The 16,830-nt window shown below is 30.9% G+C and overlaps 2 protein-coding genes across 2 annotated transcripts in view; one reads left to right on the top strand and one right to left on the bottom strand.

Annotated features, from left to right (window-relative positions):
• Positions 1 to 11,923, top strand: part of Nep5 (M13 family metallopeptidase neprilysin 5) — a 32,628-nt gene extending 20,705 nt beyond the window's left edge. The window contains exons 10-15 of the mRNA XM_088232819.1: positions 1,271 to 1,607; positions 5,673 to 5,721; positions 5,826 to 5,893; positions 7,257 to 7,387; positions 9,902 to 10,057; positions 10,981 to 11,923. Coding sequence (XP_088088945.1) covers positions 1,271 to 1,607; positions 5,673 to 5,721; positions 5,826 to 5,893; positions 7,257 to 7,387; positions 9,902 to 10,057; positions 10,981 to 11,157 — 918 coding nt within the window. The 3' untranslated portion in view covers positions 11,158 to 11,923. The remainder of the gene's footprint in view (positions 1 to 1,270; positions 1,608 to 5,672; positions 5,722 to 5,825; positions 5,894 to 7,256; positions 7,388 to 9,901; positions 10,058 to 10,980) is intronic.
• Positions 11,924 to 12,041: 118 nt separating this feature from the next.
• Positions 12,042 to 15,456, bottom strand: LOC148277506 (uncharacterized). The gene is made up of 2 exons (XM_088232801.1): positions 15,349 to 15,456; positions 12,042 to 13,443 (listed from the first exon to the last, which is right to left on the bottom strand). Exons 1-2 carry the CDS (start codon positions 15,370 to 15,372, stop codon positions 12,676 to 12,678), a joined length of 792 nt encoding a protein of 263 aa, XP_088088927.1. The 5' UTR covers positions 15,373 to 15,456; the 3' UTR covers positions 12,042 to 12,675.
• Positions 15,457 to 16,830: the final 1,374 nt, after the last annotated feature.

Below are 16,830 nucleotides of genomic sequence, written 5' to 3'. Positions count from 1 at the left end.
CCTATGCACCATTAGGTGCGGAAAGAGAACGATGATGATAATTAAAACACCTTTTAAATAAATATTTTATGTCAACCATGTCGGGAATCGAACCCGAGACCACTTGCACGGTAGGCAAATGCGCTGCCCATTACACTACGAGACTGCATTACTTTACGGGCTGTTTAACCCATCACGTAATACAGACTGCAGTCTGTTTCTAACATAAGTTAGAAATTAATGAATAGGAAGTAGATAACTGCTAAACTGCCCATATGTACAGAAAAATAGATCATATTATCCGCAGAAGCCATATTCAGCAATAGAATTGCCCTATTAATGGGTAAATTCTGACATGCATTTGTACGGCTTCTGGGTGTGTAAAACAGAGCATAAGATCTCGCTCTAGTATAATTATTGACTGATCTCTTTCAGTATATTTGGATGAAACATACTTCCAGAAATCAGCTTATGGAAATGTTTCGTAAGAAAAATTTGACAAAGAGATTCAAAGGTTGTTGTAATCCAGCATCCCTTCTAGAAATAATGATGAATACAAGAATAGATAATTGTTATTTTCTTTAAGATACAAGTATCTATGTAACTAGGGTGACATAACAGCCACACGAGAGTTAAAACAAAGCCTTATTTAGTTATTGTATTATATACATTCCTATTGAGGTTATTTGTGAAAATGGAAAAAGGATTATGAGGAATTTTAAACAAAATTTTACAAACATTTGAAATAAAAATTCCACATAAGTCATGGTCAAAAAAGCTTTGTCTTCAAAGGTGTCAAAAATTACAATAATCTCCCAAAGGAACTAAAAACTATACAAACTTATTTAACTATAAATAAATTCAAAGTAAATTTATAGAAATTTTTTGAACAAGTGTAAAAACTGCATTAATTTTTAATAAGTATGAGTCTTTGATTATTTTCTGTTTTTCTTTATATATCCTATGTTTTTTTTTTCTCATGTACTTGTTTATTTAAAATTAAATTAAGTCTAATAAATAAATAACTATAATAGTGTCAGTCACTCTCCAAGCACAAGAGTTAGTCTCTTTTTTGGAGAGTTACGGTTATAACATTTACTAGATGTATAAATGTAGATTTGTATAAAATAAAAAAAAACATATACCATTTATGAAATGTATTAATAAAAAAAATAAAAAAGTGAATGTCGTTTGATTGGATCGCTTAACAAGAATTTACACGTGTTTTCAGCTGAAATACATATATTCAATAGTTTCGCTATAATTTTAGTCAAACAGTTTGAAATTGCAGGTGATGCGGATGCTGGAGAATATAAAGTCATCGTTCGAGGACCTCGTCATGTCAATAGGCTGGATGGACATGCCAACTAAATCAGCCTCCATAGAGAAAGTGAGGAACATGAAAACTCTAATTGGGTTTCCTCAGTGGTTGCTGGTTCCGGGGAAGTTGGAGGAATATTATTTTGGAGTAGTTACCGATTCCAAGACACATATTGAGAATCAGCTCTGTTTGGTATCACTGGCATTCAAAAATAAGTTAAACTATTTTAGAAAACCATATTTTTTCAATTGGGATACTGAGCCGACTGAAGTCAACGCATACCACACTTTTCAGGCGAATGCCATAAGTAAGAATTTTATTTATTTTATTACATGTCCACTTGTAAATAAATCGCAACTCCCTCGGTGTACTAGCAAAGAATATTACCTTGTGCAAAAAAGTTCCAGGTTACATTCCTCATAATATTTCTTAATATTCCTTTTTTCCTGATACTCTTCTGGCTTTTCGTAGATCTCTTCGTCGCTAAAACAGCCTGGGACGAAGATAGATTGGTATGGTTTAGCTCAAATTCTTATAGGTTTATCGTTTTATGAATATATTGATTACCATTATTTAATTGCCCTTGTTTGCGTTTTAGAATTTCAAGGCTTTTAAAAAGTTTTGTAATCATTTCGGCGAATTGATCATGTCCAATCAATTTAATCCCAGTCAGTGAAGAATTCACTTTCCTCTTTCTCAATCCATGAAGTGCATATTATGTACTTCTGGATTGCCTTCTTTCAGCACAAAGAAGCTAAGGCTACCAGATAAGAGAGAGGTCCTTTGGGTAGCTTTTCTCGTTCGGTAACGAGCAACTTTTTCGTGTTTGTGGGCACCGCCAAGGAGACTTATGTCCTCAAATGCGATGTGTGTATGTGGTTGGCAAGCTGCCCTTGTTTGTGTTTGCTGCATAGTTTTATATTATTTTTGTTTGTAATAAAATATGTGTTTCTTCGTGTAAATGTTGTAATTGTCTTAGGCCGTATGTAAAATAAAAAAATAAATATTACGAAAGTCAAATGTGATTTTTTTCAATGTAGCGCCGTAATTTTTTTTGTCTAAAGAAATATTTTCGCTCATATGATTTACCCAAATATTTGGGATAATTTTCTTTTAGTCATAATTTAGTTAGAAATTGGAAAACAAGTTTTTATAGAGCGGGTTTCGAACCTCGGACCTCCTGATTCAGAGTCCGTGACACTAGCCACCGGAGCACAGTCCGTCTCAATTCAAGGGACTTTGTGGTATGTTGCGGTGCAAAAAAAAACAAGTGATTTTTCTTCAACCGTTTTCACTTCTTATATGAAGCATATGGCCACCACTTGTCGTCTCCATTGAACACACTTCTGCGCCAGTCCATTTGCAGAAATCCAGCCTATCAAAATTTTGCTGAATACTTACAGCCGGTAGACAATCTTCGACAGTCTTTCGGGGTGCCAACAACCCGGGGCTAAAAAAAAGAGGCAAGCAGAGTTGACCACCTCAGGAGGGATTATTATATGACCAGCTATAATATAATAAAGAAACCGTTAACCATAGTAGGGCCAATTTAATAGGCCACATTTGACATTTGTCGGTTTTAGCTTCATAGTGAGGTGACCTGCTTAAAAACATCGATTAAAGTTAATGAATCGATTTCGATCAGACTTCAAACATAATATAATATATTATGTGATTTGAATTCAGTTACTATGAAAAAGTACGTATAGGTACTGTAATTTTATTTTAAAAATCATTAGTCGAATCCCTGTCCATTATTATTTTCTATCGTAAATTTAAGTAACAAAATAAGATAATTACATAATTTAACAAAATTATCAACATTCAATTTTTCTGGGTAACTTCCCTAGCGTTTAAAAAGAAAAAGGGTTCACTGATGCCACATTGTAACGACGTTTAGAACAGAAACAGTATATTATGTTTAGAATGGTTAATTAGTGAAAGTTAATCGTAAAATTACCTTCTTTTGTCATTATTACAATAAATATGTAATCGTAATTGAAAAAAATTAAGCAATTGTGCAGTTCTAAATTCGAAAAAATAAATAATATTTTATACCCGCCCTTTTAAGGTTATGTTGTTAAATTTTGATGAAGTGTCAAATGTGACCTTTTAAATTGGCCCTACTAAAAGTATTTGTTTGCTTTCTATCTCAAGAATATACTCTTATACGGTGAGTTTTAGGGTATTTAAGTCTCTGCTTATTGGATAAAGGATCAATATGGTTCTTGTGCTATACGTAAGTGGCTAACGCCCTTGGCTTTTAGTAAAAATGTGAAATAAAGTCCTAATCAAACTTAACGTCTTAATTGTTTAGTTTAACCAGAAAAAACTCGATTTGGGAGTAAATTATTAAAATTTTACCCACATAAACGTAGCAGCAAACATTGGCTTATTCAAATTCCTTCATAGTTTGTTAGTGGAATTTAATTGTATGTATTTATACTGTGACATTACTGATTTATGTTGGAAGAAAATTAGACACTTGCCGATAATTTTTATTGGTTATTGGTATTGCCAAGTTTTAATGAAAAGAGATTTCTAATTTACCTTTATAATGATTGAAAGTTGCGTATATAATAACTGGTTATTACAATATGTCCTATATCGATAAGTGTAAGAATCCCACCAAGAAAGTCATTAAACTTTCGCAAAATATCGTTTGGAAAATTATTACTAGGCATTAAAAATGATGAAATTTTAAAATCTTTTTCGTATTCTTTGCAATGTTCTTCATATCTGTTTTAATATTACGTTAATCTTGATAACTCCCTAAGTGGTAAAATCCAGCCCTTGTCCACAAACATTTGGACGAACTCAAAACATTATTAATTAGTTAACATAAACTTTTTTGGCGTTATTTGGCCCTTTAAATTGGCGCACATGGCATCCGGCCTCGAAAGAAATTACAAATTGTTTTTTATACAATTTTATTTTATTTGTTTGGATTTTTTCCGATATTCCGATCATCTTAAAGATAAGCTTAATTGCAAAATAAACATCACACATTTATAATATTTTAAGAAAGAGTTTATTTGTTGCGTCCGCATAATCTATTATAATATTATTTAAATATGCACAATCTTTTTAACACTTAATGTAAACACATCTACGAGTATACCTACACACCCTTATAACAGACACTCACACACACATCTTCTAAGGCACCTTCTCACTCTCACAATCAATCCCTAATACATATTCACACATACACAAAAAAAATATCCTAACATCACCCATCTTACACAACTCCTAAGTCCACAAACGGTTAAAAAATGTGAGCTTCAAATAATCTATATGTGTGTAAAACTAGTTTATTCGTACATTATCGCATTTTTTTAAATACCGAAAAGTTTGGGACTTACGAGATTTACAAGTTCGTCATCGTTATCATTCCCTTTCCGCACCGAATGGTGCATATGACACTGCATTAGTACACCAATCGCTTTGTACCTTGATCAGTCTTTTTATTTTATGAACGTAAGATGATCGGTCTTACGTTTCAGTTACCAGTCCAGGTACTGTGAAATACACATTTTTAAAATAAATATTTCATGTCAACTCTGTCGGGAATTGAACCGAAACCTCTTGCATGGTATGCAAACGCTCTGACCACTACACCACGAGGCCGACAAAAAAGACCGTTTTACAAGTTAGACCGACAAAAAGTGATTTATATTTCACGTGTTTCTCTTGATATTTGTCATTATTATTATTATCTACGTATTTTAAATTTGTGTTACTATTGATATCCTTAGTAAATATATTTACATTTTTTTTTAATTAGAAGATTTTTCTCTAGCCACCTTCAAGAAACGCCAGAAACATTAATATATATCCCGAGAATCTTTTTTATTATATATCCCCAGAGTTTTTACTTTTTTTTTTCAAATATATTTTTTTATCCCTTTTTCTTTTATTGGTTCCTCTTTCTCTCTCCTTCCAAACTCATTATCTGATCCCACATTCCTCATCATTTAAATACATATAACATAATGTACTTTAAAAATTAAAAAATATTAATGTTTATATGTGCAAGCCTTATCTCCCAATTAAAAAACAGCTGTTATTTTGAATTAATTAGGTTTTTTAAAAATTCTATTTTATCATATATATGTATTATTTTTGGTACAAATTTTTGACCAATTTCTTCTTTTGACCAGTCTGTTTTTTGGTTGGCTGGAAGATATTGCTTTCAGCAATAAGTCCGCCAAAGTGCTTATTCTTTGTACTTGAAGTTTTAAATTAATAAGATTTTTCAAAATGGTTCGAATATATTTAACTAGAAATTTTACAGAATGACAGATAAAATTATTTCTATTTAATACATATTTAAAAAAATTAAAAACACGGAATTTTTAATTGGACGCAGCTGTGCCCCTTGTGATGCTGCAATACCCATTTTATGATTTAGGATTGGAGTAAGTTGATTTTATATATGTTTACTTTTTATTTTTATTGAACTAATAAGTATTACATTTTTTTAGCATCTTACTGAAAAGTTAAATATAAGTTTTCGTTCCAGGGTCCTGAATTACGGATCAATTGGAACAGTTCTGGGGCACGAATTAACTCATGGATTTGATAATTTAGGTAATAAAAAATTTAGTTTCCATTGTCTCTTCGTCATACCGTGGTTATGCCAGATTAAAATCCCATTTAAAAAAAAGTTGGTATAAAAATATGAACTTGTAAAAATAATTAAAACTTAAATTCTTTTATAAGACATGCCTGTTTACATTTTTAAGTCCACGTTGAATTTTTGCATTTTTTTTTCACGGGATGGATTATTTGGGATTGTCACGGAATGTGCATTTATATATTATTATTACGTGGATTACATGACGTATATGTCGTTTATGCATAAATGTGTACTGTGTGTAATGAATGAGTAAGTTTTATATATGCATGTAAATGTGCGTATGTTTGTATAAACTATAAACATATACTGCCCTACGTGTGAAGAGTGCAGTTTCTCAGTTAGACATGTTTCTGAGGAAAACTTGGTAAAAGAAAATAATGTTGTTTTTGTTGAAGTTACAATACAATGCAAGTCATGATATGCCATGTATATTTTTTTTTTTTTAAACTGAGAGATTTTTTATTTTTATTTTATTTATGAATCATATGACACAAAGTATTTTACAAGTATAATACGTTGAATTACATTCCCAGGAGTTACAACAACTCAATTCGGGACTTAAATAATATTAGCATTTAGAAAATAACACATATTGAGAACAACAAAGAAACAAAGCAAGTTTAGCACCTTTATAACTAAATATACAACAACAATATATACGCCTAAAACCCTTTCTTACACAAGCAGAATAAATATATATAAAAAAACGCTTTTGAGAATAAAAAACTAGTGAATCTACTAAGGCAGATAAGGTCATTAACACCACATGACATGCAGATGATGCTGCCATAGTGATGATGAGAACATATCCATCTCAATTTAGTTTTCATATTAAGATTAATATTTAAATTAAAAACATTAATTAAATTTAATAATAATAATTTAGTATTTATGAAAATGACGTCAAAATTGCTAGATAATGCACTCTTCGTAAGGACAGGAGTATTTTTGCATATGGATGACACATCTTATTTATTGTTCATTCTTGTGTTCAATTTTATTCAGGTATTTTTGTTTAGTCATCGAAAACGTTACCAATTTTTTGATCCTTTAATTTATTTTGTCATTAATTGCTTAATTTATAAAACTCGATTCACTTTTTATCATAAATTTTAATTTTATTTATTAATTTATTAATCAACGTTTTAATTTTACTGGACGCGTTTCAAAATAAATTAGAGTTTTTTGTAATCAATAAATATTTCATTTCTTGTTTTATTTATTTATTTGAAAAAAAATTGCTACACTAATAATATTAAATATGCTTATTTTTTACAAGTTTAAGAATGTAATTATAACAATTTCAACTTTCAGGGCGACAATATGACAAACATGGAACTTATGTTCAATGGTGGACAAATAAAACAATCGAATCTTTTGTAAACAAAACAAAATGTTTCGTAAAGCAGTATTCAGAATTTTACCTTCCAGAAATAGATAAATATGTAAGTGACGATTCCCATCTGCTAATAATCACTCACAACTACATTTCAACGTAGTTATGCAGAAAGCAGCGAGCTATAGAAAAGTAAAAGTGAGATAATTGCACATTTGTGAAAAGAGTAAATAAACAAATCTTCACAAAGGTTGGAATTTTTTTAACTTTCAAAAATGATAAATGATGCATACAATAGTTTTTTTACAACACAAAAAAGGATTTATTTGACTGAATTGAATGGTTTTTAAAGTCTGGCTGATCACACAACCTAAAATGTGCATTTTGCAGAAAGCAGCTATATCTAATATTGAATGAACCTTATTCAAACTTGTACATTATGTTACTTGTGACATTCTGTACTAAACCATAATTTTTAATTACAGGTGTTTTTAAATGAATGAATTAATCAAACAAAAATGCTTATGTATGCAAATATGTAAATACTTTAATTTATTAAAGTGAACTAGATTTCTGAAGGCACTAATCTTTCCACAATCTTCTATACCGTAAGGTTTTTCTAGTGCTGTGGGTGTTTTCTGCAAATTGAGAAATGCCGTTTTTGTGATCAACACTATTTTCAAATGGTGATTATTACAGCTTTATATATGAAAGCGGCTTGGCCGTTTTTATCAGAATATGGAATTGACCTTAGTGCACCCGATAATACAAATATCTAATTTTTTCAAAATTGTGGACTGGCTGTCTTCTTCATAACTACGTACATTTAATCATTGAAAACAAAATAATCCATTATTATTAACTTACCTTTCTCGTATTTTTCTTCTCGTGTCCTATCGGGTGTCTTCGATGCTGGCAATTACTTTTTGGTTATTATCTGGGAAGTAATAATCAGAATGGTTTTCTGTCACCTTTTCTGACTGGTTTTTCTTCATATAATATGTTATATGAAGAGGAAAACTCAGACACGTCGGCACTCCAATACATAATGGTAAAAAAAAAGTCTTTGATTTTCCCATAATTTTAACCATCGAAAAAAATAAGATTGGAAATCTAATCAACTGACAGCTGAAATTTGATGTGTATTATTTTAATAAATTGTCTATTACAGAAATGTGCATTTGTTTTTATTGTAATAAAAAAAGTACCATTGGCGTGTTTCTTTTTTTTTGTTTCTTTGATAAATTGTTTCTTATGTGAGCTGGGACTACCCAAAAACCAGAAAGCGCCCAGTTGTATATGCCGTCTTCGGACGTACTGTATACAAATATGATAAATTATTTTGTCAAACGGAAAAGATATCGACACGCCGAGAGATGCCTCCGCAATATCAAGGAGGTATTTGCGAGGGAGTGTCCGAAAAACAATGTTCACATACCTATTCACAGAAATTGTCGGGTGTCATATATCCTCTAATACTTTATTCTTTACTTTATTCTAATACTTTATTCTCTTAATTCACTACACAAAAATACGCACAAAAACCGGTTATTTTGAAATATTAGAGGTTATTAAAAGAACTGAAATTATTGAATAATGTAATTATAATTACACGACTGATGTATGGTAAAATTTTAAGAATTAATAGTAGATTTATGGGAATGTTGCTACGACCCGCGCGATTACGATTTTTAAACTGAGAAAAGTTGATGGGAGTACAGGTACAATAAGAATTCTATGTAGGTAGATTAATTTTTTTACAATAATCAATTATGAAGAATATAAAACTAATACCGTTTCACAGTGTGATGTTAAGCGAGTTTGACTACTATGAGTGAGGTTCAAGATTCGACTCCCAAGAAGATCCTTTTTTAATCACTTTTTTTTTATCGACCGGTATCAAAGCCACACAAGCTTATCAAGGTATAATTAACTAATAAATCTAATCCTTTTTTATTTCAACAACGTTTACTAAATAATAAATCTAACCATATGGAGCTATTAAGTCAAGTATTTTTGTCATGTTGTTCTTGTAAAAATGGGAGGGGTGGAGTGAGATGGATACGATACGAGATCGCATCCATCTCACATGAGTTAATTATACCTTGATAAATGCTACTATGCAAACTTTCTATCAATGTTCCTTCTAAAGTTCTAAGAAATAACCTTCTACTTCACATACCTCTTGTTTCATCTAATTATAGGCAAAGTTCATATTTATGGCGAACTTTTAATAATTTTAATGTAATAAATAAATCATTAAACATGGATTTATTTGCAAATAATCTTAATGACGTACGGCGTTTGCTTTCGAAATAATTCGTAGTATTTTTTCTTTTATTTTGGATTTACATTAAATTACTATTAATTTTATGTTCGAGAATCTTTTTTAACTTATTGTGATGGTACTTGTGAAAACCTGTAATTGGCTTATTTGCTATTTGTTTTGTTATATAAGAGCTATATATAATAGCTGTTGGTTATCCAAATAAATAAAAATAAAAAAAGAAGCGGTAGAAAAAAAAAATCATTTAACACAATTTCATATTTATTTTATTGTATATACTAAATAAGGGCAAAATGAAAAAAAAGCATTTTCAACACTATTAATAACTTATTTTAGGTGAATGGAAATTTGACACTCGGTGAAAATATAGCGGATAACGGAGGAGTAAGATCGGCCCTAAAAGGATATTGGAAGGAGTCAGAAACTAAAATGTCCCTCCCAGGGCTTGAAAACCTCAACGGAGATCAATTGTTTTTCCTTGCCTATGGAAATGTATGCATAATTTAACAAATATATACTGCAACGCCTATTCAATATTTGAAAAAATAATTTCTTAAAAAATATAAATCACACTTATCATTTTTTCGATAAAAATACAAATTTAAAAATCGAAAAGATTTTTATAAAAAAAGGAAATTCGTCTTGATTTATCGATTTAAGTATGACAAATATTTTATATCGATAACAAATTACAATGTGCTTTACCCAGATTGTTTATGAATTTATTTATGCTTTATTAAGTTAGTTCACAACATCTTAAAAACTAATATTAACTTTTATTAACATTACTTTTTTTTCAAAATTTCTCAAGAACATATTTTTTCTAATTAATTTGTAAAAATTTAATTCCTTCTATTTTTTCATCTCTTGGGGTAACTTATTGCACAGCTTCAATCCCTTGTACAATGAGTTTTGAGATTCTGTTTTTCTCCTCATTGGTAATCTTATCATTTTTTTATCCCTTGATTCATATGTATGACATTGTTGGTTACATTTTAAAGCCGAAGTTCATGGATAAACCCTCTAAAATATATTAATTTATAGATATGATTCGTTAAGTAAACGATTAATTTTGAAATAGAAACTAAATTATTAAGTATTTTAGTAGATATAAATCATAAATATGTTATAATCCAAGTATTGCATAAATAGTTTTACTAAGACTTCCATGTTTCCTTTTTTAAACGCTATTAATATGACACTATAATGTAATTAAAAATATCGACAACATTCATAGAAATAGAAAATTAAAGTTAATACTATCAAAAAATGTTTAAAAAAAACTATTCTATATTTGCATCGTTTTCCAGATAAATGACATTGTTATTTGACAACTATAGGGTTTTTTTTAAACTTTAAAATAGTGATGAATCGTTATTTTGATGTATCAATTTTTATGTAATATTCCTTTTTAGTTATGGTGTGGAATCCGCACAGCAAAGTCTCTCGGATATGAAGTTAATGACGAACATTCTCCAAGCCACGTGAGATTAAAGGGAGTTCTACAAAATATTCCTGAATTCGCCAAAGCCTGGAAGTGCCCTAAAAATAGTACAATGAATCCCTTAAAACAGAAATGCATTCTATTTTAATACACGAAAACGACAAAATAGTTTAATAAACCATAACTCTGCACCGTTCTATTGGAATAATATGGTGTATTGTATATGGCATCCACAAAAAGCTTTCAATCCCATTTGTCGGCTGAGAACTTTCGCGCGTCCTTCCGCGTCAGGTTCACGTCTTATAATGAGAGGATGGAAAAGAGTAACCAAGTGCTTGTGCTGTTAAATCCTCTGGTTTGGTTTGCAGAAACCATCATGATAATATAATCTGTCTTAAATTTAGTACACTCAACAGGATTGTCCTCTACGGTTTCGTGTATTTACCGTTATTTGAAAGAATATGCAAGAAATAAGAATTTTTTATTTATTATATATATACGGCCTAAGCCAATTACAACAGTTACATGAAGAAGCATAAATGCAAGAAACTGAACAAAAAGAACATACAACTATTTAGCAAAGACAAACAAGGGCAAAACAATAATAGTATACAATATATTAAAATGCATTTTAATGTTTCATTATCATCTTATCCCTATTCGCACTCAGTGGCGCATAGGACACTGCATCGGTACTTCAATAGATGATTTAAAACTTTTTGATGTTTACATAAACAATAACTGTACAAAATGATGTTTTTTTTCAATTGAATAACTTACCAGCTCCGAGTTCTTAAATATAAAATTAAATATATTTCAACTATTGAAATATTATTTCATCCTTAATAAACTAGTAACAACAGATCTCTTATATTTATTAAAATAAACGTGAATTGGATGCAATAAAGTTTTTTTTTTAATATTTTGTGGTTTTTTCAATCAATCAAAAATGTTACTTATAAAATCCAAAAGCTTTATTTATGCTTTTCGCCTTCTGCGTCTAGGCTAGATACAAATACAACTGGTTGTTAAAAATCATGCACTAAGATAGTTGTAATCATTATTTATTTATAAGGAGTGATTTTCAGTGTGCCTTTTTAAATGTAAATGCGTAAGTAGAAATATGTATGTTATAAGGGACCAAAAAGCAAAATAAAGTACTATTGTCAAAAACAAGTATATGTTTTATTGAATTATTCTTTATTTAATGACAGGTGTATTGTATAATATTACTTAAGGTGATAGTGATTAAATTAAAATTATATATGTAGACGAAATAAAGCTTACAACTAATTTGTACCTCTTCAGATTTAAATATATTAATTCAGTTTGTTGAATTACAAATATACATATTCATGCAATTATTTTATGTATGTAATTGTTAACTGCATATTAGATTATTATTTATTTGTTTCCATCATTGAATTATTTGTACGTGTTTACCGATTTCTGACCAAATTACCCTGTAGAGGCTAATTGCTAATGGGCAGACCCACAAATAATACAGTTGTATAAACAAATTTAATAATGCGGAAATTAAAAAAATATATTTAAACTTTATTTAGTACATTATTAATAAAATGTTAAAAAGCACACATTCTTAATTTAATCAACAACAACAGGTGAGATAATTATGAAGCTTTTAATAAATGACTGGTTACGTTGATCACCAAATGTGTGAATCTAAACCACTTCCAATAAGAGCCGGATCATCAATAATCGATGATCCGCCGATAAGAGGTGGTCCTAGAATGGAAGGGCCACCAATCAAAGACGATCCACCAAGAAGGGAAGATGTTCCACCGATAACAGGTGATCCTAAAATAGAAGAGCCACTAATCAAAGACGATCCACCAAGAAGGGGAGATGTTCCACCGATAAGAGGTGATCCTAGAATGGAAGGGCCACCAATCAAAGATGATCCACCAAGAAAGGAAGATGATCCGCCGATAACAGGTGATTCTAAAATGGGAGAGCCACCAATCAAAGACGGTCCATCAAGAAGGGAAGATGATCCATAGAAGGGAGATCCAATTATGTTATTATTTATTGGATATCCGCCTCCGATATATCCATTGCCGATCAAAGGTGAACTTCCAAAGAGGGAAATACCACTGCCAATGGATCCATGGTAAGGACGATGGCTGTCAATGATCGGTTGGGAGACAGTAATGGGAGTTTTCTTCCTCCAGTATTGAGTGACCAGAGGCGATGACACGACGGGTGATGACACGAGGGGTGATGACACGAGAGGTGATGATACGATTGGTCTCCACGTGTTCTGCCTCCATCCAAGGTTTCCACCAATCCAGGGATCTGTAAGGGGGCTGTTCCAGGAATTTATTCCAGGAATTATGTCTCTTTTACTTTTCTGTACGGGGTTTTTGAGCACTGCCCCGAGTATTAGAGAGACGCACTGCAAGCCTAAAATACCCTGAGGTGGAAAAATGAAATAGTTTATGTAAATAAATTGAAATACATTTAAAGACCAACAGTTGTGCATGAAGTATGGAAGTCAAGGGGCCCTACTTACAAACCTGGTATAAAGTAACGCCTAGGAATAGTGGTAAAATAACGATGGGAATATCATCCTTATTCTATGACCATAATAAGGATGGTATTTCTATCCATATTCTACTACTAAGCCTTTACGTAACTTTATGCCAGGTTTATAAATAAAGCCCTCTGTATTTACGCACACTTATATGGTACACCGAGCAAATATCGCAAGCAGCTTTGGCAGTTTTATTCCTCGATTGAACGCAAACAAAAGGTGGTGTCAAAAATTCTCACATCTGTCTATTTGACATTCCATTTTAAGGACTTGTAATTAAATAAAATAACATATGTAACATAAAACCAAAAACAACATCTTGTACACCAGAATTTTTTATTTCAAAATACGTATAATTATTATCATATTGTTTTACTTTTGAAGCTCGTTTTAAATTTGAAATAAAACTGAGATTCGATTAACAAATAAAAAAAGGAAAAAAAAGACACTGAACTTCCTAATTGCGGCGTATCTATATCAATATTGTTACATGAAAGGTAAGGTAATAAGTCGCTTCAGGTTACAGTTCTCATATTATAATCCTCCCTCTCAGGAATCGAACCCGGGACATGGTAGGCAAATACGCAAACCACTACACAACTAAGCAAACTTACTCGTACCTCATTGATTAATTGATTTAACGTATATTTTGTAGAACTCTGTATTTATATTTTTAATAAAAAAATCAAACACTGATTTGAGTCTACTAAACACTATATTTTATTTTTACAATATAAAAACAAAAAAAATATGTGACAATTCTTTCGCCTTGTTAGGGAATGTTCGTTTGTTTGAAAATGCCCTAACAAGGCGAAAAAATAGGGAAATACCACATACTACGAATTCCGATTAAAATATACGAAAAGGATTTAGAATAATTAACTGTATTTTCCAAATCAATATTGATATTGTCGAAAAATGTTTTCATATAAAAATGTAAAAAAGAAATTCAATAAAAATATGTTCGTAGAAAAACGCGACGCTTGGTTGTTGTGACGTCAATATTCGTGATAATATTCTAAACAAATTTAATGGCGAGGAACAAATAAACATGAATCGTGACGTAATAAGGGCGTGCCCGAAAGATTGATTGTTTTTGCGGGAATTCAAAATTACAATTTTTTATGCTATTCAGAATTAGCAAAAAAAAAAATTTATTGGACATTATTTCATAGACCTTTGCTGCTTTAAAAATGTTTAAAAAAGTGATATTTCCCTCTTGTCACAGAAATGTCTGTTTTTATATTGTAAAAATAAAATAAAGTATTTGATTTTTATATTAAAAGTACAGACTTATCTTCACTAGTTTCCCCTTTTTCAAGATTTTCGTCTGAGCAGCCGTCGAGTAGAAAATTCTTGTCCGAGGTTCTGGTTCTATTTCACGTACATAACTGTATTTTTTATCTGCCCGGACATAAAAAAAATCAGCCAACGACGGATCATAATTTTTTGATCAAAGTTATTTGAAACTTGTTTTTTATTTAGATTTCAAACCGTCCATGCGCTCTGTAGCTGCAAGACTCACTGCAATCTCGTTTCTGCATGTTACTAAAATTTTATATAATTGGAAACAGGTAACTGAATCCCAACCGCCTATGCACTCTGGAGCTGCGATACGTGTTGGGGTGTTTATTGTGCAGCGCCCCTGAGGTGATTTTTGAGAAATTATCCAGAATAAATAAATAAATAAGCCGTGTAAACGCTTAAACTTCTATATTCGCTTCTCAGAAATATTATTTATACTATCTCTGTTGTAATATCATATTTAAACGAACAGTTTCTTACCAGCACAAAAACTTTTGTACCCATAGTTGTAACACGCGATACAAAACTTTTCTCAAACTATTTGGTAATATATAAAGATAAAACAGTAAAAGCTCTCTGCGTGTTTTGACGGCAAATGATAAAAATATAAAATCGCTACTGGTTTATATAAGAAAACTGACTTTAAAACAATCCATAATTCTTTAGATCTGGTTCTAGGAGTTGGATTTACTGGTATTTAAATTTTTATATAACGAAGAAACGCGTGGCAGATCATAAATTGTTGGAAGAGGAAGAAATGCAGCATGCAGCATGCAACGATCTGTTGCACATATTATGCACCTGATAGGTTGTGTTATGTGTAAAGGGTTATGTCATTCTAGGGTGTGTCATCATACAAGTTATGTTTATTTACAAATTTTAATTAATTAAATTTACTGTGAATAAAATGCTGGATAAGAGAATTTGAACGAGTGATATCGAAAGAGGGGTGAAACTGGTGAAATTGGCTAACAAAACGATCTCAGTCGCTTCAATAAATCTTCACAAATTGAATGAATTGAATAAATAAAGGCAGAATGGTGAATGTTACACAGTTAACAAAATGCCCACTTAACAGCTAACATCAGGTCATAAGCCCCGTAAATGCCCACACTTCCATATTCTCTCTTCGAAAATGTTTTCTGACCGTTTTTCTTCGCATAGGTCATCTTTTTTTTTTTAACCTCAGGGCCGCCATTGCGAACGCTATCTCCATCGGAACATACTGGACGGTATATTTAACTTTTCTACTATCTGTAACCAGAAAGGTACTACCTATACCGAGGACGGTATGGAGAATTTTGATATACCGACATGTCGATACGCGTTTTCATTACGTCATCTCAGACGTCATATATGATCGAATTCAACCAATACGTGGGACAGAAAATTTACTTTGCGTTCGATACTAAATTTAAAATTAAAGTATTACTGTTTTGTATTTTAAATAGATTTTTGTAAGGCTTTTTATTAAATGTGTTCACTTTAAAACGCTTAAAAATGTAAATTAATCGCAAAGAAATTTGTAAATACTTGCTAGAACATAATTTTATACAACGTTTGACAATTCCTAAGATAGTATACTTAACTTTTCATCTGTATGGATCTCCCGAGATATTACAAAGCCGGCTTTATTGACATCTCGATACGTGTTCTCAAAAATATAGGAAAAGATACGAAGAAAATTAAACATATTTTTTGTAATGGCAATATTTGTACCAATCTAAGTTTTAAATCCGATCGGCTAGAAGCTGTTACATGTTAATATGTCAGCATCTAACCACATTATCTCTGCGTCTGGCCGTTCGGTTTCTAAACTGACATGTATGTAACATACGTCAGAATTAATTTCACTTTCAAAATTGACTTCTTGCTCTTTCGAATTTTAAAGAGTTTTTTAAGAAAAAATGTGGCCACCTCATAAATATTTAAAAATTGAAATAAATCATAATAAATGCGAAA

This window comes from Micrasema longulum, unplaced genomic scaffold (assembly GCF_059751315.1).
Source record: "Micrasema longulum isolate JH-2025_06_02 unplaced genomic scaffold, ASM5975131v1 h1tg001021l, whole genome shotgun sequence".
Taxonomy (NCBI): Eukaryota; Metazoa; Arthropoda; class Insecta; order Trichoptera; family Brachycentridae; genus Micrasema; species Micrasema longulum.
This window is presented reverse-complemented; position numbering and strand designations above follow the sequence as displayed.